The sequence below is a fragment of the Pseudopodoces humilis genome, chromosome 30 (genome assembly GCF_049639895.1).
Source record: "Pseudopodoces humilis isolate 2021_Gansu_Grassland_sample_001 chromosome 30, ASM4963989v1, whole genome shotgun sequence".
In the NCBI taxonomy this organism is placed as follows: Eukaryota; Metazoa; Chordata; class Aves; order Passeriformes; family Paridae; genus Pseudopodoces; species Pseudopodoces humilis.
In genome coordinates this window covers 188,668-212,279 of record NC_142229.1, presented here as the reverse complement: position 1 = coordinate 212,279, position 23,612 = coordinate 188,668, and the positions used below count along the sequence as shown (strand labels likewise).

The 23,612-nt window shown below is 47.7% G+C and overlaps 1 protein-coding gene across 3 annotated transcripts in view; it reads right to left on the bottom strand.

Annotated features, from left to right (window-relative positions):
- Positions 1-19,657, bottom strand: part of DOCK5 (dedicator of cytokinesis 5) — a 95,535-nt gene extending 75,878 nt beyond the window's left edge. For all 3 annotated transcript variants that reach the window (XM_088068457.1, XM_088068458.1, XM_088068459.1), the window contains exons 1-3: positions 19,374-19,657; positions 5,520-5,603; positions 22-62 (exon numbers count right to left, since the gene is read on the bottom strand). In XM_088068457.1, coding sequence (XP_087924583.1) covers positions 22-62; positions 5,520-5,603; positions 19,374-19,416 — 168 coding nt within the window. In that variant the 5' untranslated portion in view covers positions 19,417-19,657. The remainder of the gene's footprint in view (positions 1-21; positions 63-5,519; positions 5,604-19,373) is intronic.
- Positions 19,658-23,612: the final 3,955 nt, after the last annotated feature.

Below are 23,612 nucleotides of genomic sequence, written 5' to 3'. Positions count from 1 at the left end.
CACCCAAAAGTAAGGTCGTACCTTCTTGGATTTATTTCGGAGTGTGTATCCTCGGTACCAGCCTGGCAAAGCAAACACAGATATTTACATTTAATTATTTCCTGCTCACAGCAATTAAATACAAATTGTAATCCTCACCACCTTTCTACAACACCAATTTATTGATCTCCTCATTTGGGATCCACCCTTGGGAAGACACCTCTGTTTGTAGGAGATGAGTTCCCTGTGCTGGTACAAATCCTGCTTTATCAATCTTACTTTGGTAAGACCTCAAAATTGGGAGATAGAAGCAATAATTGTGCTGCCCAGGCCTCAGGAACAAAAGTCTCTGAGAGAACATTTCTCCTCGCTTCAGCAGCTGGGGTTTAACCAGGATTTCCATGGAATGGGCTGGCTTGGGAGGGACATTAAAGCCCATCCAAGGCGATTATATCCAGCTGAGTGGCAGCATCAAGAAGGCAAAGGGGTTTAAGGGAATAATCAGGCAAAGGAGAGAGGAGGCTGGTTTCTTTGGGTTTGTTTTCAAATTTTTTTTGGTGTTTTTATTGTTGCTCCCCCTTCCATATTCCTATATTTATCAAAGAAAGTTCCATAAAGAACCATGGATCTGGCACTCCGCAACCATAAATTAGAGCTTAGAATGGTTTCATTTGCATTTTACTGAGGATTTTTATGTGCATGTGGTTGTATTTCCACTCATTTATTTTCTGAAGTGCAGTTTTGTGCCCTTCCTCCAGCAATGGGAAGGGATACCTCCACCTCAAAAACTCCAAAATTACAGCAGGAAGTTTGGAGAAAAGAAGAAACTCCATTTTTTTCTACAGGAGGAAAACAAGATTATCCATTGCTCATGGAGCCATGGATGAGGTCCTGGATTAGGGATGAGAAGATTTAGGTTCTATTTCTATCTAAGTTGTCATTAATTGAAGGAGAAAGCACAAATTACTCAGGGTGGGAGACAGAGTTCATGGAATTTAGGAGGGATTTCGATCCCACATTCAGCCCTTCGACAGCACAACTTCCTCCTGTTTCAAAGGGCCCCTTGGCCTTCCCCCCATTCCTGTAAAATATTTTGCAATCGTTGCATAAAAACATGTAGGGCCTGATTGTGCAAAGCTGTTTCTGCAAGCACCTCGTGCAACTTCTGTCGGAATTCTGTTCCCACTTTCAACAACTTTATCCATCACTTCAACAGCAACATCAATCTTTGGGCAGTGGTCAATCAATGACATGATTTCTCCTTAAAAAAAAACGAAATCTGCTTAAATCTTCAGAGGAATGAAAGACTGTTTAAGTGCTTGAGTGTTTTCCCCAAGCAGAGATGGGCTAAAAATGGAGAAAGGTTTTGCAGTTCATGATGACATGGAAAATTTCAGCTACTCCACCACTCAAACTGAAATCTCAGGGAAAACAAAAAAATAAGCAAACTTGCAAATAAATGGCTAAAAGTTTGGGGTTGCTGCTTTGTTGGGGTTTTTTAATGGATCAGGTCCTCAATTTTACCCTTCATTAAGTGGATTTTGTGCAGTATGGAAGAGAAAAATCTAAGGACAATACTCCAGAGATGATAAAGTTCTCCCTGGTGATGCAAGGCCAGGTCACGTGCAGGACCACAGGGTTGCTGTTCCTCCTCCTGCAGGACCCTGTCCTGTCCCACAGCACTCAGGGCATTGCTTCACCTTCCTCAGGGGGGACTGAAACCAGGAACAAATTCAAGGTAAACTTCTTTCCAGGAGGAGCAGAACCTGCCAGGGGTCAAGGTACACACACTCCATCCACTCCCAGCCTGGCTTTTCCCACAGCTGCCCTGAAACACCACAATTAACAAGAATAATGATAAATCCTGCAGATTAGGAGAGATTCCCCTCAAATTCAAAGTGTCCTCCCAGCTCCCTGCTCAAGGACAGACTCCCTACACTGGAGCAGCCTCCAAAGTTCTGGAGGCAGCAAGTTTCCCTCTTTTCCTTGGACTCTGCAGCACATGCAGAGTGCCGAACCCCAGCAGGCGGGAGGAGCACACACTGCACTCTTCTTATCAGGGGAAGGAGAAATCTTTATACAAAAACCTCGTGCCCTTCTGCAGGTGGAGAGAGGAAGGGAAAATAAAACCTTGCTATGAAGTGTGGGACCTGAACTGACAGCCCTGGGCCCTGCAGAGGCTTTGGCTGTATTTGTTTAAAAGGGAAATGGATCTAAGAAAAGAGATGTGAGAGCTCTCAGGTGTCCTACACAGATTGTTCCTGGCACAGAGAAGCATCCCTGGGTTCCCATCCCTGGAACTGTCCAAGGCCAGGTTGGAGCAACCTGGGTAGTGGAAGGGTGTCCGTGCCCATGGCAGGGGTGGAACAGGACGATTTTAATGTCCCTTCCAATCCAAACCGTTCCATGACTCCATGGACATCAGCTCGTACTGGGAATAGTGGAACCTTCAGCTCACACTGCTCAGCCTGTGGCTTCCCTCTGATCTCCTTCCCTATGTCCTCTGTCCAAGCTGGAGCTGAACTTCCAGTGGTGTCACCCTCTGATGAATCCCTGGCACAGGGGAGCTGCAGGTCAGAAAAATTAATCAATCATCCCATGTGTGATCCCAGGTGTGACCCCAGGTGTGATCCCCTCGGAATCTTCTCAGGCACGCTCATGTCCACCCCAACTGCACCAGCCCAACTGGGGCTTGGAAAACAAGAGGCAAAGCATGCTCAGAGCCTCACCCCTAACCTGGGTGGGATTTTGGGGGGTCTGTACAGGGCCAGGGGTTGCACTGGCTGATCCCTGTGGGTCCCTTTCAGGATATTTTGTGATTCCAGCCTCTGGAAGAGGCCTCTGGTTGGCAGCAGCAGCACAACCAAGCAGGGATTTTGGGATTTAAAGAAGTTTCCTGGCACTGCAAGGAAGTGCAGGAGCAGCACCTGACTGCAGGGAGTTCCCGAGGGTTTGGGAGCCACCTCAGGAGAAGTTTGTGCAGCCCAGAGCTGCTCCAAAGCACACCCAAAATTCCCTTTATTGCCTCTGCCTGGCCAGAATTCCCTTTATTGCCTCTGCCTGCCCCGCAGCAGCTCAGCTCCACCAGGCTCGTGCCTCCAGCCTTGGGAGCAGATAACATTTACAGCAAATCCCAGCACAAGTCCTGGGATCCCTGCAGAGCCAAAATCCCAGAACATAAAGAGCTTCCATGTGTGACACCTGGCTGAGGAACCCGCTGCTGCTGTCTGGAAACAGTGGGAAAAGCAGGAATGTTCTGGATCTCCGTGAAGCAACAGCCCTGGGGACGCTGTGGGAACTCGTGGGGTGAGCCCCTGAGCATCCTGAGCTGGGCAATGACAGCGAGATGTTCCTGGGGCTGCTACCTCTACAAGAGAGCCTCTGGACAACCCCAAAACTCCCCTGAATTCCCTAAGGAATGTCACTGACAGCCTAAGGAAAGCCCTTTGCTTTGGTAAGGTAAGGTAAGGTAAGGTGACACAAAAATTACTCCACAGGGCATCTCCCAGCCCCAAAAAACGCCTTCACAGGGCTTCCTTTTCCCAACCCCAATTATTTTATAGGGGATTTCTCAACCCTCAAAAAATGATTTCACAAGGTTCGTCCCAACTCCCAAAAAATTATTTCACAGGGCATATCCCAACCCCCTCCACCAAAAATGACTTCATGGGGCATCTCCCAACCCCAAAAATGACTCCACAGGGCATCTCCAGCCTATCCTCCCACAGAGCCCCCGCCCTGGTTCCATGGAAACTTTTCCTAAGTCGAGGCTTGTGTGTCCAGATAAGAGCAGTGATTAGAGGAACAAAACCCGTTTTTATCAGCAGGCAGCATTAGCATGAGAAGGAGCAGAAAAGGCCTCTTGTGAGAACATTTATCCTCAAAAACAGACCCACAGAGAGCTGGGAACACAGTTGAGAGCTGATATCCCAAAAAAGAGATTTGGGAAGACACGAGAAGCTCCTCCCAGGCAGGCAGAATATCAGAATTGGGAGGGTTTGAGGTGAATTGATGGGAAATTAGACCAGACCCACAGCAGAATCAACATCTCTGCATCTTCTGTGCACTCACAACTGTTTGGCTCGATTTCTGGCTGCTCTTTCTGGGAAAAGGGATTTTTTGTTGCCCTGCAGGAATTCTGAGGTGCCTCAGCCACAGATTTCTGTTCCCCACTGGTGGCTCAGCAAAAGAGAACAATCATTTTCCTCTTCACACATGAAAACATTCACCCAAACTATTCACAGGCAATTTTCTCCTGACAAAGCTCCAAACTGGGAGATTTCAGGCCAAAAATAAAAATAATAATAAAAAAAGAAGGATGTCATTTATGTACTCATTCCCTATTCCTCTCTCTGTCAAGCTGATTACAAGAAATAGGGGATAAACAATATTAAAAAAAAATTAAAAATGGGGAGAAAGAAGTAAATCCTCCCCACATTTTGGGAAGTACAAGATGCCTCCTCTTCCCCAGGGAGTTTTCCTCCCTCTTCCCTGTGTCTTTTTACAGAACCAGGTCATAAATCAGTGATTTCCACAGGAATATTTCCCTTTACCCCCTCTCTCCCCACCACAGTGGGATAAAAACAGGACAGGATTTCCAGGATTGGGAGCTGCTCCCAATCCAGAGGATGGAAAGGGAACAATGGGCCAAGAACAAATTGCTAAAGGAGCAGCTCCCTAATTCTGGGCATGGAATCTTCCTTCAAATTGATGCTGCTTGTGAAAGTAATTGGATTTGTATTTTACCTTTAAGTTTTGGAGAGGGAAGCAGTGACCTGAACATTCCTTAAAGTGATTAAATGGCTCTGTTCCAGTCTTAATATTGAAAGCTTTGTCAAAGAGTCAAATTTGATAGGGAGGTCTGAAACACTCAAGTGTCATTTTCATCTTTAAAATAAGAATTTTGTTTTCTTTGTGGTTTGCATTAAGGTATTATGAAAAATGTCCCAGTGAAGGACTGGGATAAACAGCCTAAAAAGGGCATGGAAGCTCCATAACTGGAGCATTTTAAGAACATTTCATGCCAGTTTGTGATATTACAACTCAAAACAACATAAATTATGAACCAATCGGCCCTTCCCTCTCCTTTTTTGTCATCCACTCAGATCAAAAAGTAATTCAGGTTAAAAGCTAGTTGTTTTTTTTTTTTAATTATTATTCTTATTTTCCAGCAGGATCAGCTCATCCCATGATCACAGAGGCCTGGCCTGGACCAGAGAGGAGCCAAAGCAAAGAGGTGTGGGGTGAAAACAGCAGCAAACAGCCAGAATTAAACATTTCTTTCTCTTTCAGTGCTGCCTTGAGAATATTGGTGAAACCTTACCTTGATAAACACTGCCTGGAACAGCACAGAGATGAGAAATCCTCTGCACTTCTGCATTTTCAACACTATTTTAAAAGTTAAGGAGCTACAGTAACCACTACACACCAGATTTGTGCTTTGGGGCGTAACAGAAGTTGAAAATACCGACCTAAAATTTGAAAAAACAATCTTGATTTGTTCCTATTTCCCTTTGAACCCCCCTGTGAGCTGCACCTACCTTCGTACATCTCCAGGATGTGAACAGTGTCCCCCACCTGCAGGGACAGCTCCACGTCCTGCGCGGCCTCATAGTTGTAGATGGCTGAAAAACGGGGAGAGAAAGGGAAAAAACAGAGCCATGAGGGGATCAGGCTTGGGAATGGGCTCTCCAAAGGCAGGGAGGATTTAGGAAAAAGGAATAAAGCCATTAAGTCACCCTGGGTATGGAATTCACTGGGAAAGGCCATCATGTATCAATTTCCAGATTTTATCATGAAGAAATATTATTAACAGATGACAAAGTGGGGTTTTACCTTCCAGACAGGCCTGTGACCTTCTGGAGGTGCTGCACATTCCCACTTGGGCAGAAACCTGCCCACAGAGGGTAGAGGTTCCATAACTGGCATTTTTTGGTCTTTCGCAGGAGTAACTCCAGCATCAGACAACATCAGAAATGGGATAATAAAAACCACCCCTATTCCAGACTAATCCACACCCATATCCAAACCAAATCATACTTATTTCCTGCTAAAGGCTCTGCCCAGCCAAGAACCAATTTTAGCACCAAAACTTAGGGATTCTGTACAAATTTAATCCCTCCCAAAGGCAAAGTTAAGCTGAAAGCTTATGGGATTTCCAGGGGGAATAGGATTAAGTGCAGGAGCCCACACTGCTGGAGTGTCTTTTCCCTGGGACTTGCTGGAGCTTCACTGGGCAGAGCAGAGCCTGCCCTGGCAGCAGATGAGAAAGTTTAAATTGAATTTGCTTTCAAACCGAGTAAAAAGACATCAAATCAGTGAAATGCTTTGCTGTGGTTAAAGGAATTCATCAGCAAAGTCACAGCAGACCAAGGCCAGACCACCTGATTTATTTAAAATACTGATTTAAGGACTGATCACATCCTAAATACAGCAATTAAATCTTCCCAGACACAAAATTCCCATATTTATGTATCCCTGAGCAAATCCACTGGTGAATAACCACATTTGTTTCTATGAAAACAAAAAAATCATTTTTCAGAGGGGAATTCTTGAAACTACCCAAAGTTTGTGTTTGAGGAGCTCTGGACTGGAAATAAAATCAGTCAATAAAAATCGGAGATCTTCTGCCAGGAAATTCCCATGAAATGCTTCCCATTCCTGTTGGGATGAGGTGCTCTGTCTCCTGGCTGGGCTCCAGCACAGCCTGGGGGTTTCACCACCGGAAATTCTCTCCAAATACTGAAGCTATAAATATCCCAGGCCGAGGATGTGAATCCCCACAGGATCCTGATCCCAAGCAGGGACATCTTCCTGTGCTGCAGGGCAAGGTCTGCTCCCAGGGAAGCTCCATTTACTTCGTGCCACAGACACACAGATGCACTAAATCCATGATTTCCACAGGATTACAGGAATTTCTCTGTATTCTGTTCCTAAGAGCTGCTTCCACACCCACTTTCCTCTCCCTCCCCACAAAGGGGCTGTAAATCAGGATTGTAAAGCTGGCTGGTGAGCTGGGTGTGCGGCTCAGACACCTGAAAGACCCCAGAGCCGGCCCAGAAGTAAAAATTCCATTCACATTCTTACAGAAACATCTGGATAATGTTCGTGGCCAAAACTGAACATGAAGTGTGGAATGGTCTGGGTTAGGAGGGGATTTAATCCCATCAGTGCCACCCCTGCCATGCCCAGGGACACCTCCCACTGGCCCAGATTATCCCACCTTGGCCTTGGACACTTCCAGGGATCCAGGGGCAGTCACAGCTGCTCTGGGAATTCCATCCCAGCCAGGAATTCCTTCCCAATATCCCATCTGACAGTGGGAGCCATTTCCTGTGTCCTGTCCCTCCATCCCTTGTCCCCAGGCCCGTTTCCAGCTCTCCTGGAACCCCTTCAGGCCCTGCAAGGAGCTCTCCCTGAAGCTTTCCCTTCTCCAGGTGAACACTCCCAGCTCCCTCAGAATCCAGAGGGGCTCCAGCCCTGGAGCATCCCCGAGCTCTCCTCTGGCCAGGTCCCTGAGGTGCTGCAGGATTCTCACACCCAGGGATTCCCACACACAACTCCCACATGCCCCCATTTTTTTGGGACAATCACTCCTTATACGAATACCAGGCTGCATTTTTCCCATAAATTGCTGCCCAGGGAAAGGTGGGTGGACACAGGCCCAGCCTTTCTGCTGGGAACACAGAGTTAATTCAGCCCAATGAGCACCAGGAGGACGCAGCCATTCCGTTCCCCTTCCTAAAGGTCACAGCAGCCACTAGACAGAACCAAACCCTGCAGTCCCCTTCCCTTCCCCTTCCCTGCTCCACCAGGCAGGTTTCACATCCCAACACGCAGCATTTACAACCTGGAGGAACTCCCACATGAAAAAAAAAAACCACAAAAAACAACAACAAAAGTCAATTTTATCCTTCCTTGCCTTGCCAGACTGAACTAAGCCAGAATAGAGGGTCACTGAAACCTCCTCCCTCACGGTTATGTACAAGATTATAAAAGACAAATTACTGGCATATTTTCCCTGGGAGCTTTGCTGGTTGCAAGTGACGTTTCCTGCTGCTGAAAGTCAGAGCTGTCCCCATCCCATCCCATCTGCAGGGATTTGTGCTGCTGAGCCCCCTCCGTGACCCCTCTTGGACTTGAAAGGAAAAGGAAGCTTCACATCACAAACATGGGCATGGCATGGAAAAATAAAACCCCTTCACTTAAATCCTGACAGAGCAGCAAGAAAGGAAGAAGGAAAAATAATACAGAGACTTTTGTATTCAAATTTGCAGCAATATCTGAAGTTAAGTCTTTTTGCTCCAAGCTAAACTTCAGCTGTGATTTTGTCCTTTGAAATTCACTTCAGAGTGTTGATCCTGCTCCTTTTATCAGCCCAGATGAAAAGCAGCACTGAAATTGAGGAAATTTAACCCAAATAAAGAGGTGGAGGTGGAAAACACGAGCCTGGGTTTGTTTAATGATCATTTCTTCAAGCACAACTGGAGGCAACGTCTCGTTGTGTTTGGTTTAGTGCTCCAGTTCAGTTAAAAGGTGAGGAATGTGTTTTCCAAGTGCACCCAGCCTATGGAATCCATCAGGATTGGAAAGGGCAGCAGATAATTCCAGAAGCAGTCGATTTTATGGCACAGCCAGGGCCAGAAGGTGAAGATAAGCAGCAATTTTCGTGCTCCAGGGCAGAAGGTGATTGCTCAGAGGGGCTGGAGGAGGAACTCTGAGGCACAACCTTCGGGGATGCTCTGCCCCAAAGCCACCCCACAAGCAGGGACTGCATGGGTGACAAAGGCCAGCTGGCAAAGCCTGGGCTCTCCAGGGCTCAGATGGGGCAGGTGTGGCACTGTCACTGCCCCAGGACACCAGGCCAGCCCCAGGACACATTCCCGAGCCCCAGGACACACTCCCGAGCCACGGAATGCCACCAGCCCAGCGGCACCCGCGGCACGGCAGGGCCACAGCGTCATGCCTGGGGCACAACACAAGGAGTGCAGCTCTAGCGCCAGCAAAAAACCCACGAGTAAAACTTTTAGATGCACTTTAAAACCCACGAGTAAAACTTTTAGATGCACTTTAAAGCAAAGCTCTGCTCTGGGCAAGAGCGCAGCCTCAGTTTGCAAGAGGTGCGTGGGCCCCTCACAGAGCCTGAGCTGGGGGTCAGTGCAACCAGGGACAGACAGGGAATTTTCAGGGGGAATGGCTTCCAACCGGCAGGGAGGAGGCTTAGATGGGATATTGGGAAGGAATTCCGCCCTGTGAGGGTGGTCTGGAATTCTCAGAGAATTTGTGGTTGCCCTGTCCTTGGAAGTGTCCAAGGCCAGGATGGAGCAGCCTGGGATAGGCCATGGCAGGGGTGGGATGGGATGAGCTGTTAAATCTCTTCCAACCCAACCATTCCATGATTCCACCTTTCTGTTAATTCCTAGACTCATTTTCCCCATAGATTAACTCCTTTTCAAGACTAGCCCTAAAGGCCACGCTGAGCTAAAACACCTCAAAATGAAAAGAGAATGAAGCAGGAACTGTCCCACACAAATTCTGTGTAATTCAAATCAAAAGAAAATGGAATCTTTCCCTCCATGAGTGCACATGAAATGTGGATTATTGGCCTGGGAAACAGAGCCCCTGCAAGATCCATTATCTCTGAGCTGGCTCTGGACCCCCCCTGCCCCACCCACCACAACCCCTCTAAATGCCACGTCCTGCTCCCACTGCCCTCCCATCTGCGAACTGAGGCTGCTCCCCAGAACAAAGAATCCCTTTCAGGGCTCTGCAGGAACCCGACTCATTCCATCCCTCAGCCCCACAGCATGGAACCAGAGAGATTCGACTGCAGGACTCAGGAATGGCCTTTCTGCAGGACAGCCCTGCTTGGAGGAGCCTGGGATGGTCCCCGGTGCCAAGATCCAGCCAAAAAGACAGTGGCTTTATCTAAAAAACAAGGAACTGCCCAAGGAATTAATTCTTCAGAAGAACAAAGTCTTTTTGATGTTTGGAGCAAAAACATTCTGGTAGCTTCCCAGGAATTTGTGTCTGACAAACTGAGAATGGCATAATTAAGATTTAGATGTCAGACTACTTCTTCTGCTTCAGAAGAAGAAAAAAAAAAAGTAATTCATGGTTTAACACTGGGAAATACGGGCAGTTAGTCACTGTTATGAAAAAAAGAGATAATATCCATATTTTCGTATCTGCAGGATCCCTGTTAGTCACCTTCCCCTCAAACATTTGTTGCAAAGTGTTTACACCACAGTATTTGCATAAAAATAAAGAATATTCTCAGAGCATCTGAGCTGTACACAGGACACAGATACACCCTAAACACCCAGATTTGGGCTCCAGCATTAATTTCACCCCAGCACAAACTGTTTTGTCTCTGAATGTGCTCAGGGTGGAAGGAGCCAAACTTTGGCTGCTCCCGTGCTCTGACCCTTACAGACACTCTGTTTTATTTTCCACCCAAGGAATACTCACACACAAACCTTCTGCTGTGTCATTTTCTTCACTGTCCTCTCCATTTCCTTTATTATTTTCACTCCAAAGGGCCCTTGGGGGTTTTAAGCTCAGATAAGGAATTAATCTACATGAGCTGTCTCAGCTCCGGTGTGGAGTAAGGAGTGCTGTGAGCCAGAGGAGAAATAAATCAATGCTGCCAGTGGAGGAGCCAACCTGCTCCTGAATTTACAGCACCCAACCAGATCTAGGCTGTGATTTCAGAAAAAAAAAAAGCCAACCAAAACACCCAGACCTGCAATTCCAGTCCCCTTGGAACACCAGGAAATGTTCCCCTCTGCAGAGGCACAGCTGGAAAAACAGCCTGGCCTCTCTTCATTCACACTTCTGTAAATTTTACCAGGTTTGATGCATCTGTTTATGGTGCTCCCCAAGGTTTTGCCAGGAAGAGTTGGGCCAGATGATCCTTGAGGTCTCTTCCCATCTGATATTCCCTGATCCTGCAATTCCTCAGGCTGTGGTTGGGGGGAACGCCCAGCTTTTGCTCCCAGTGCACCCCAGTGAGAGCAGCACCTCCCTAGCAGTGTCCAAACACCAAAGGGCAGATAAATAATGAAGCTCAGCCTAAGCATCCAACACTTTTTAAGGCTGCAGAGTGTTCCAAGTCTGGTGATCCCTGCCAGGGATCCTGTCAGGGTTAAAGGCGCTGATGTTATTGTTCCTCCAAGCCCTGCAGTTTTGTTCTGTCTCTTTGGGATCCCAGCACCAACACCCAGACTGAAGGATCAGTATTCTCCCAAAAATACATTAAAACATTTAAAATAATCACCCTGACCCCATGAAATTGTTCCAACATGACCACAGAATAAACTGTTTTGCCAGTGGTTTTCTAGAGAGCAGAAACTGGTTTATTGTTGAGCCCAGCCTGCTGGCATCACTGCAATTCAACACACCTCAAATATTACGGTTTCCCTTTGTTCCTTTGGACTACGAGACTTGGGAGAACACAAAGCCATTCTTGGGGCTGTGCCTTCCACAAGAAGGGCTTTATTCCCCACACTACTGTGGCACTAATTCTGATTTACTAACTGCACACCCCTACTAGGGCTCCCAAATCCAATTCCACAAAAGCAACCTCTGATTTTATTCCCATTTTTACGGCCTGTGAAGATGCAGTGTTTGTTTACAACACCCACACAACTGCAACTGGATTTTACCAAGTCTGTCTGTAATTACCTTTTCTCCTCCAAGCTAGAAGTGCAATTTGTGCTTGCGTACTTTAAGTACAAAAAAATAACTTTTCCAATGAAATTTTCAGGCAAATTTGTAAAAGCAAGACCCCACCACTCCATAAATTGGACTGCTCAGCTCGTTACCAACTTTAAAGCGTGTGGCACTTTCAAAAGAATTAATTGAATTTGCCACTGGCTTGAAATTACTGTCCCAGTTCTCACTGGGCAAAATATCAAAGCAGGAGTAGGAAAACTTGGAAATGCCCATGCCCGGAGTGGAAAGCACTCCCAGCCTGAGCTCTGCTGTTTGCATGTTCCAAGGACAGGGAAGGGGCAGAGGTGAGGGGTTTCAGGAGTGAAACATTTGAGGACAGGGTCCAGCTGTGCCTGTGGGCTGAATCTCACCCTGAGCTCAAACTCCAGTGCTGTCCCTCTCTGGCATCGCCTCCGAAATCACCACTGGGACCAGGCCGAAGCTGAGGGACTCCCTTTGCCAGCTGCCAGCAGAACCCACCCCAGTCACAGCTGGGAATTTGCAACAAGGGCTCCAACACCTTTCCCCTCCCAGACAGGGGCTCGGGGGGAGACGGAGCAGCTCTCCCTCAAATTGAGAGAAGAACTCATAGCACAGCTCATTTGGAGAAATTTGGGATTCAGCACTGAGAAAGTTTTAACTCTGCTGGGAAACACCTTTATGGAAGCTGGAGCTCTCTAGAGCTGGCTGGGGGAACACAAGGAGAATTTCTGACATGCAGAAGCATGGGATTTCAATTCTGCACCTCCAGTTCTGCTCACCCAAGGTGGATTTCGGGGCAGATTTACCTTTTCTGAATGGCCTAGGACTCACTGATCCCATTCTGCAGAACAAACCCCATCAGAGAGCTGCACAGACAGACTGGTTCTCATTTCCACAGAAATGCCAATTCCAAAGCCACCTATCCCAGGTAACAAGAAATGGGGGAATAGGATTAAAATGAGGAGCAGGAAAACTTGGCTGGGAATGGGGTGGGGGGGTCTTACACTGAAAGCAAAAAGCCAAACAAGAATATCAATCCCTTTGTTGCCAAGAAAAGTGAAGAACAAACTGCTCCAAAATTTGCAGTAAGTTTTAATTAAACTGCCTGAGCTGCCGGGAGATGAAGAATTAACCACTGAAGCCTTCCCTGCTTTATTCCTTTACATCAAACTTGAAGCCCCCATGGCATTGTTAGAGCAGAATGGAAGTGCTGCAAGAATCACGTGAAATAAGCGAAAAAAATCAAAAATTAAAAATAACTTTTCCAGAACCAACTGGCCACTACTTGCCCATGACATTCTGAGCCACTCTCAGAACTTTAGAGCTGAAACCATAAATGGTTTTACTGCCATGAAGGATCAAAATTCCAGACTTCCCAAGAGCAGGAATCGTTATCTTCACTGCACCTTAATGAACTTTTGGTTCAGACTCAGCACCTTCCAGGACGAGGGGCACTTGGATTGCACCAACACCTCCTAAAAATTCAGTGTCAGTGAGCAGAGAATCCTCCCCGCAGCACAAGCACTGCTGGCTGTGTTCTATGACAAAGTGCCAGGCACCATCTGAACGAGGCTGCCACAGAACTGCTCCTTTAAGCGGTGCTTCCCCCTCTATGCCAGGGAGATCTCCCTGGGAAGAACAGCCTGTACTGCACCAAAAAGACATTTCTATCATTTTAGCAACTGCTCCAGCTAAAACTCCGCAACATCATCATTTTATGGAGGCACCCACAGACTGCCAGCCCAAAAAGCTGTTTAATAACTTGGGTTTATGGGCTGGTTTTATTAGCACAGGTTTGCTGGCAAAAGCACCCAAATCCATTGCAGGATTTCAGGCAGCAGCAGCTAAATAGACTTGAAACATCCTCTGAGCTCCAGCAGCAAGGGGGGAAATGTGTTTATGGCTTTGGGCTGACATTTTTTAAGCCTGGCCATGGTCGTGTCTTTAATGTCATGGCAGAAATAGGACTCTTTTCTTCCTTAAAAGCAAGAGTTGAGAGAAATGTCCTACCAGTCACATAAAGTGCAAGTTGAAGAGCAAAATACGCAGATTTTCGATTAAAGTTTGCAGGTAGAAGGGATGTGCATTTTTCAGCAGCTGAATGATAAAGATGATTATACACTATGAGAAAGAATATTACACTTTAGTACGCAGTCACTGTTTCTTGACCAATATATTTAAGTTTTTCCTCAGTTCATGAGTGTTTATTTTGCTTTTCTTCTCTGTAACTCCCATTTGGAGTTGTGCTGGCAAACACAGTCCCTATGCCAGAGGAGGAACCACCAGAATAATCAAGAATTGGTGTGAAATTCAGCCCTGGCCCCACACCCAGCTCTGGGGGAAGTTGGTTCCTACGATCTCTTGACACCTCAACCCAGATTTAGTCAGCAGGACAGAGCTCAGTCCGAGCTCCAGAAGCACCCAGCAGCTCTGGATGCCTCTTCAGAGCTTCTGTAAAGGGATTTAATTGTTAAAAAGATGAACTGTGGGACAGTTCCTGAACACCACACAATGTCAGTCACAAACTGAAGCACCCTCAAGTCACAAAATTCAGGGAAATATTTATTTTCAAAGTAAGAGTGAGATAAGGAATATTTACTAGTCCTGTTCATGGCAGTGAAATGCTTTGAAGTCCACAGGATTAATTTCACAGGGAATGACTTAAGCAATGGAAATCACCAAAAATAAGAGAAGACAGGCCCTAGCTAATATGGATTTTAAAAAAATAGAAAGGACTATGAAAGCAAGAAGCAGCAGGGCCAAATTTCACATCAAATCAACTGCAGACACAGCAATAAAAGTTGGGAAACTAAATCAGAAATGAGCTGGGAAGATTCAGTTCAGTGCTGCTAACAATGCCAAGGTTTTGCTTTTCCCCACTGGGAGTTTTGTTAGCATTGCCATCAGGCAACTTTTACCCATAAATGATAATAAAGCAGGAGAAATGAGCAGAGTGTTTGCATCCATGGGAAGGGAGGTGGTTAGTTCTGCAGCAGGAATGGAGGGATTGGCTTTTCCATCCCTCTGGAGCCCCTGCAAGCAACCAGAGGCATAACAGTGGTTGTGAGTTCCAAGTCAGAACAGGAATGGAAAAAGCAAGGAGCATGTTGAGACAAATATGGATTTTGCCCAAATTTGGCACGATGCACAACTCCCAGCGCTGTACAGGGCTTTGATCCCAGACTGTCTGGGGAGGGAGCCCTGCAGGTGCCTGGCATGGGGACAGGACACCAGCAGCTGGTGGCCCAGCACCCCAGGTGATGCCTTAAGTTTTAGATTTTATATTTTTCCGATCCTGTACTGCATTAGTGCACAACTGTGAACTCCACAGAGAGTGTTAGTAAGCTCTCTTTATATTTTGGGCAGACAAAACAATCCTTCCAGGCCTGAGAACCAAGGACACCCTCTGCCTCAGGCCTTAGAAGTATAAACAAAAGTGAATTGGGGGGAAGCGAACTGAGGGTGAATTAGTTCATTACCTGAAGCTGTAATTAGAGAATCAACCCCTGATATGACAATGGGCCAGACTTGTGTGAAAAACTGGTGACCAGTGTGCATCTGGGGTGCAGCCTCTGCGAGGCTCTGGCTGCCCGAGGGGTCTCTGCTGAAGGCCTTCAATCAATCCCTGCTTTATTCTCTTCATCTTGTCTGGGGAGCCAAACCAAACCACCAGTGAGCAGAGCTGGTCCTGCAGCTCCCTCCCTGCTCCATCAGTCGTGCAGGGGCTGGCAGGGTTTGAGGAATTGCTGCCATTCCTGAGCCCTGATGGAGCCACCACCTGACCAAGGACAGACCTCAGCATTTCTTTTCAAATAAAGCAGCCCAAGGCTCTGGTCCTGCCAGCCAGGACAGGTGCCAGGGGTGTGAGAACCCACCAAAACCTGACAGTACCCCTGTCCAGGATTCCTCCTCAGTCCCACCATACAAACTCCGTGGAACAGCCACACTGCCCCAAAAATGAGGGTCAAGGAATCATGGAATGGCCTGAGCTGGAAGGGACCCACCAGAATCATCGATCCAGCCTTGCACAGACACCCCAAAATCCCACCCTGGACATTCCTGGCAGCACTGTCCTAATGCTCCTGGAGCTCTGGCTCTTCCCTGGGGAGCCTGGGCAGTGCCAGCATCCTCTGGGGGAAAAACCTTTCCCAAAATCCTAAAACCCCCTGGCACAGCTCCAGCTGTTCCCTCAGGGCAGTGGAATCCCCCCCAGCCCTCCCAGTGCATCCAGGTGCAAGCCACCACCTTCACCGAAATGCAAATTATTCTGGTTTTCACATCTCAGAGCTCTTCCAACCAAACCTGAGTTACTAATTCCTGATTCTGGAAGTTCAGATCTGTGTATTCACTGAACAATTGGTGCATTTTCAGCTGCACAAGGATGAACAAACACTTCACATCCTGTTGGTTCACAGTAAGAGGTGCCACAAGAACCTGGTGAGCCTGATCCATCATCCCTGCAGACACCTGGAAACCACCCTGGCCCCAAACCCAGCGCTGCCACTTCTGGACCACTCCGGAGCTGGGGCAGCTCCCAGTGCTCGGCCACTCCAGCAGAAAGGAGTCAGGAAAAGGGATCTGGCTGCTTGTTTATAACTGATTTATTACAGGCTAATTTAGGATTCCACAGACTCCAGGTTCTCTCACTCCATTAACAGCCTTCACAAAGTGAAGAGCAGCTGATGAGCAATGACAGAATTGCTTTTACAACCCAGGTGTAGCATTTGAGTTAAAGGCAGTGCAAATCCAGTTTACTGCCAGCAGAAAAAGAAAGTGAGGACATTATTGGTTCCTTATGCTCTAAGTTAGTAACTTTAAACAAATGTAAATAACTTTAAAACAAATAGATAATAAAAGTTAAAAATCTTGGGAGTTCATGAAGGTGTTCTTTCCCTCAGAGCAGAGTTTTTTGACTGGAAAGAGTCTTTGTGAAAGGATTTCTGCAAATAACAACTCCTTTTTGAGAGAAACACATGACCAGAATAGACTATTTTATTCAGTGTGGCCCAAAAACTGATCAGCTTCCCAAGAAGATGCTTTTTCATTCCCACAGCAGAGGTGAATCTGTGGCAAGGAGGCTCTGTCAGGCCCAGCAAACCCTGTTGCTCGGGGAGGAGATGCTGCCCACGAGCTCCTGTCCCTCCCCAGATCCCATCTGTCACTTGGTTGAGAATTCACTGTGAGGGAGAAGCTGCAAGAGCTGCAAGCTGCTTGTCTATCATGTTCCCTTCCCTAAAAACACTGCAATTCCCAGCTTTGCCCTCCCTGCTGGCGCCACTCCAAACTCAGCCCTCTGCCATCTGTGGGGAAGGGAGCGCTCCCCAGCTTCAACCAGCTCAGGACAGAACTAAAACCCAGCAAATCCATTTGAACTCACAATCCACGGCTCTGTAAAACCTAACCCAGAACAGAAACCCTCCTCAAGGGCAGGAATCAGACAAGTGACACTGAATCACACCACTGACTTCCTGGAATTCCCCGCTTCATTGCCTTGACTTCCAGGGTCGTGTTTTAAATAAATCCGAGGAGTTCTACAGCAGTTTCCAAAGCAGAGATCACCAGCAGCTACAATTTGGGTATTCTTGTGCAGAATCCAGAATATTTAGGGGTGGAAGAGACCTCTGGAGTTCATCCAGTCCAAGCCCCTGCCCAGGCAGGGTCAGCTGGAGTAGCTGACACAGGAATCATCCAGGTGGGTTTGGGATGTCACCAGAGAAGGACATTCCAGGCCCTCCCTGGAGCTGTTCAGGGCTCTGCCACCTCCATGGCAAAAGTTCCTCCTCATGGGGAGGTGGAACTTGTGTTTTGTTTTATCACTGGGAAGGGTCTGGCACCATCCTGGTGATGACCTTTGGAGATGTTTATACGGATTGGTGAGATTCTTCCTCAGTCTCGTCTTTTCTTTCTGAACAAAAGTGGTGTCCTTGCACTCCACACCTGGCTGGGATTTGTCACCATCCCACACAACCCTCCCATTCCCCTCCTTGCAGCCACTTCACCGCTGCTACAGCCCCAGCCCAAAAGCTCAAACCTCCTTCTTAGTCCCCATCAACCCCTCCCATGTAACCCCAAACCAGTCGGGGCTGGGTCCTCGAGCACGGCACGGGATGCACTTGCAGATAAGAAACTCATCGAGCCTGCAAACACCAAATTGACAAAATCACAATGCAACTTAGTCAAACACTACATGACAAAGCCAGGCAGTGCCTAAATAATTCTGTCACTGCCTGTGGATCAACCTTATCGGTCCTGGCTGTAAATTAAACCCCAGAGCTGCAGCAGGACAGCTCCTATGTCACTTCGAGGGAAAAAAAGCACCTTTTTCACCCAGCTGATCACCCAGGAGTCACAGTGTGCGTCCCACCACACACTTTTTGAGTGGAAACATGCAGGAAGAGGCATTTTTTCCCTCCGCCCTGCTTACTCACAGCCCAGGGAGAGAAGCTGTCACAAGGAGCAGCCGGCACGGAAAGCTCACCCCGGAAGGTAATAAATAAAAGGGAAGCCAGGGAGTGCCTGTGATTCATCTGCTGCCCAAGGCCATGCTGAGCTGGGGAACAGCCTCGCTCAAAGGTGTGCTCAGAACACGACAGCACAGCCAATCACCCCGGCAGGATATGGGTTATCAGATTATCCACCAAAGTTTGGGAATTACGGATGCCCCGATCTCAGCAGGCCATGCACACGCTTCCACGGATAAACAGCAAGAAACAAAGTTCAGGGTGTCAGCGCTCCACACCCTGCCAGTAACCTGGAGAAACCAGATAAGGCTGTGCAGTGTAAAATATCTCCTGCGAGGAGCTGAGCTGCCTCCCTGCAAAGCTGCCTCGAAGAGGAGGGGTCACCCAGCTCGAATTCGCTGTGAAAATCATATAGGGTGAGGTTTTTCACCTTCAAACTCGCCGGCTGAACATCCCCATGGGAGCTGGGGTGATGAACACTTCGCAAGCACGAAATTAGTAATTTTTTCTCACTTTGAGCAGTCCACTGCTGAGCACCAGTGGCACAAAAGATCACTCTCAGTAAAATAAATTATCAAAAGCTCTCTGTGTCATTAGTGGCTTCCTGCCAACTGTTCCCTGCCCAATTCTCACCACCAACCTCAAAACTGTGGGTTTAAAACTCTCAAGCAAAGCGGAATTTTATCAGCAACAACACAGGGCTCTGTTCCTATTAGAGACAAGTGACCAAGCACTCAGCAAAATCCTTTCAAACAGAGGACAGGGCAGGAGGTACAAGGTGTCAATCACAGAATCACAAAATGGTTTGGGTTGTAAGGATCCAGTTTCACTTTTGACACGGGCAGGGACACCCTGCTACAAGTCAGCCCTGAACCTTGAGGGATTCCTGAACGCCACACACAGCACCGCCTCCATGCTCCCCGAAGGATTCAGGGAGCACTGTCGGACTTGCGAGGGACACAGCCCAGACCGGGAATGGGGGAGAAGCAGAAAAGGGATGCCCACACCGGGACGGAACCGCCCGAGCGGTGCGGGGAGCGCGGGGAAGGCTCCGGGAAGGGAAGGGATGTAAGGAGAAGGAAAGGAAGGGAAAGGAGGGAAAGGGACGGGATGGAAGAGAAAGGATGGGATGGAGAGGGAGAGAAGGTACGGCAGAGAGAGAAGGCTTGGGAAAGGGTGGGGAAGGGATGGGAAGGGGCGCACAGGTCCGGGGCATCCCGGCTGGCACTCACTCACCGACCCCGTACTTCTCGCGCTTGGTGGGGATCCAGCGGGCCATGCCGGCGGGTTCGGGGCTCCCGGGGGTCCCGAAGGGGTTCGGGGCTTCGCTCAGCGCCGCCCCTCGCCCGCCGCAGCCCCGCGCTGGAGGTGCGGGCCGGGCGTACCGGGCAGCCCAGCCATGCTCCGCTCCCGGGTCCGCTCCCGGCTCCCAAACTCGATCCCAAACTCGCTCCGAAAACTCCCTGGCACACACCCAACTTCGCAGCCTCCCACGGCGCGCCGAGCGCAGGAGCGGGAGGGGAAAGCGGCGGCAGAGGAGGAGGAAGAAGAGGAGAAGGAAGAGAAGCAGGCGGCTCTCCCCGCCCCGCCCGCATCACCTGCCCCGCACGGCCCCGCCCCGGAGCGGGACGCGGCCAGAACTGGGGGAAGCGCTTGGGACGGAGCTGGGTCATGGTGTCCTTATTGCTGCTCGAAAGGTTTGGGGTGCGGGCGTGTAGAAATGGCCTCGCTGTCACCGTGACCGAGGGGTTTCACTGCCAGTCAGAGGGAGGAGATCAGGGAATGCTTGGGGAGCAGAGAAAGGTTGGATTTTAAGGAACGGTTCTCCCCCAGAGCGTGCTGGCACTGCCCAGGCTGCCCAGGGAATGAGCACGGCCCCAAGGCTGCCAGAGCTCCAGGAGCGTTTGGACAGCGCCGCCAGGGATGTCCGGGGTGGGATTTTGGGGTGTCTGTGCAGGGCTGGATCAGCGATCCCAGTGGGTCCCTTCCAGCTCAGTATATTCTGTGATTCTGCAGAGTCACAGAATGGTTTGGCTTGGAAGTGCCTGCATACCCATCTCATTCCAACCCCTTCCGCCAGCCCAGGCTGCTCCAAGGCTGTTAAAAGTCACTCATTAATAGCTAAGAAAACAACGAGGTTACTCGAAAAGCACTCCAGGAATCTGGGAAGTGGCCACAGGGCCGCACTTTGCAGGAGACTCGATGTTCTCTGCCTTGGCACTTGGTGACGCAGAGCCCCACTCCAGGCTGGCAGCCGCTGCTCCAGGAAGGGCTTGGAGTTAAAGCACCTCGAGCTGGGGCCATGGGGAGCAGCTCAGAACCTCCCGGGTCCTGCAGGACCTGAACCGGGCTGGCTGGATCCTGCAGGTGTGTGGGCTGTGCTGGCACAGGGCCCGGCATGGGGATGCTCTGTAACACCTAAAGAGGTGTTAAATCACATTGTTCGCCCAGCCTTAGGGCCAAATTGGGGAGATCCAGGCTCTGCCCATCTCTCCTGGGCTGTAGAAACTGGGTTTGGTCTGGATTAGTGCCTGTGGAGCCCATGGAATCATGGAGGGGACTTTAATCTTAGTTGCTTCCATCCCCCTGCCATGGACAGGACACTTCTGTCTCATGAACAATGGGCATTCCGAATATTTGAACATCTGCCCACTTCCTTAATTGCACTAAAGAATGAAGATATGGAGAGCTCATCGTATTTTTGGTTGTTTTGCACTGCAAGTGAGAAGCACCAGGGCAGTTATTGCTCAGCAAGGCAAAACCAGCTGTTTCTTTCCTGAGAAAGGCGGTTTTATTTTTTTGTTTATTTCTTTTTATTTTACTTGGCCTGGGCATTGATTCCTGCAATACAACCCCAAAAAAAGAGGAGAATCCATGAGAGGTATCCTGTAGGGGACAGAAGGGGGACTGAGGAACCTGCTGAGATCTGGGGCCACGTCATTAAAGAGGAAAAGTTTTCATGGAGACACCGAGTCCTTTTCAAGGCCTCTGGAATTCTGGCTGCCAATTCTCTGCCCAGGAGTGGAACTGACAGCCCAGACCCTGATTTTACTGTAAGATCCCTGATTTTTAGATAAGCTGCCTGAGCTGTGCCAGTGTTTTTCCAGCTCAGGTGAAAAAAATTCTTGGCAGCAAATGAAAACCAGAGCAAAGCATGAAAGGCAGGCAAGTAGCAACTGGAGTGGCTGGTTTTACCCAAGTGGGGGAACTTGGGGAATGTTCCATCAAGTATCAGGATTTGCAAATGTCAGGAGGCGAGCTCAGCCCTCACTGAAAGGTGGAGTTATTTTAGAAAGTCTTTTATTTCATTTTTTATCACCAAATCTGTGTTTTCTTTCTCATTTTCTCAGTTGCTTCACAGCCATCGACGGGGAGCCTCCTGAGCTGAGGATAAATAATTACATTCTAATTGAGGCTACAGCAGAAATGAACTCTCAACCACATCAAAGCCCCAATTCTGAGGTCATGAGACAGATCAGAGCTGGGGAGAATTTGGGTGACTGACGTTCACCCACATTTTTAATGCTCTAAAAAAGTCAGTGTTACTCCTGGGTCCTTTATAGCTGAAAGAGCAGCACATTTACAAACGATGAGGCTGCAAAAATAGCACCTTTCTCTAAATTTCTAAATGTCTCTAAGTTTCTACATAAGTTAAACTCATTAAAAAGATTCCCGTGCTTATAGACTGTTCTGAAGTCCTTTTTTTTTTTTTTTGTGGCACCACTGGAGTTTAAGAAATGGAATTCTGGTGCCCTCCTGTGTCCAAATCAAAACTGCATCACTAAAACGATGGGGAAAAAAAAGAAAAAAGGGTTTTTCTTGCTGGGGTAACACTTAAGAAATCCCCTGGATCAGTGTGGATCCTCTCAAGCCAGGTTCAGTGCATGTACAAACAGAAAGAGGGCCCTTGAATAAACCAGGCCAGATTGATATTTTATATTTATATTCCTATAAATACATATATAATATATATTTATATATATAATGCATATTTTATAAATATATTTATTTATAAGTTATATATTACATGTTAATTATATTAATATATGTGTTTATATTTATAAATATATTTATATTTATATTTATTTATATTTTAGCAAGAGAAAGGACATGGAAACTGAAGAAAAAATAAAATAATGAAGCCAACAAAAAAAATCGTACAACAAAAGCCATCTGTTCATTAATTATAAAAATTCAATTCCTCTAGAAGATGGATGATCAGCTCCGATAAGAATTGAACTCTTAATTTTCAATCCCCAGCAGAAACCATACAGAAAAAGTAGCAGGGTAGAGTAGATAATTCAAATATGCAAATACCCCACCAAAAGGAGGAAACAGTGGCTCTGTCCATTGGCCTGAACGTGTTTTATCATGGAACAGTGTTTAAGATATTATCTGACAGTCTCATTGCCCAGATAGGTCCTGTCTGAATATTCCACTACACTTTTTGTTCCCCAGTTGTCTGATAATTTTGATTTTGTCCCTAGGTTTGCATTACCCTCTTGGCAGTTCCTTTTGTGTTCTGTTGAGGTCTCAAGGCTATTTCTAAATGTTTTTTTCAGCAAAACCACTCTGTACCTGCCACCAGCTCCTCTGGCTCCAGCCAAGCAATGAATGTTTAATTCATTAATTAAACTGAATTTACAGGTGCTACAACCCAGCTCTGGTGGAACCAAGGTGTGACAAAATTGTTCCCATCTACAGCCGGACAGGGGAGAGAAAAATTGTTTTTTCTGACAGTAAATAAATTATTTCTTTCCATCCCTGCAGGAAGGTGAAAGAAACACACTGAAATGGGTTTGCAGGAGACACAAACCTTGCAGCAATGCATGAGCTGCTGTGGGTTTCACTGTGCTCAGCTGGAAATAGGATTTGTGCTCCTGAAAATGTTGTTGCTTTTGTGTAAAACTACAAAAAAAAATTGCAGGATTTGGACAGGAGATTTCCTGGGGACAGATCTGTAAAGATGTTTAGGTGCTTAATGATGCTGAAAGGTGCCTTGTAGGAATTTAAAAGTAAATTCCTGCTGGAAGGGATCCAGGAACAGCAAATTCCCAGGAATTGCTCACATTTGGGTTTGTTAGTGTGAAGCAGAGTTCATAATGACCTGGCTTTGCACCTCCCCAGCACTCTCAGCTCAAACCCAGGAGCTGCAGAGACTGGCATGGAATCACTGAGGTTGGGAAAAGCCTTCAAGGCTGGAAAAAGTCACCAAACCCAACCTCAGCCAATCCCAGCGTGCCCAGCACATCCCAAATCGCCAAATCCTGCCCTTCCTTTGGACACTTCCAGGGATGGTGACTCCACCGCTGGGCCCTCACAGCAAAACCTCCCAGTTTTAGACACTTCGGGATCTGCATCCACAGACAGGCACAGACTTCTTGGAGAGGTCCAGAGGGTTTTAATTCCCTTTATCAGCAAGACCTGTCATGGAATTCTGGCGCAGTGCCACAGAATTCCCTGGATTCCCAGTCA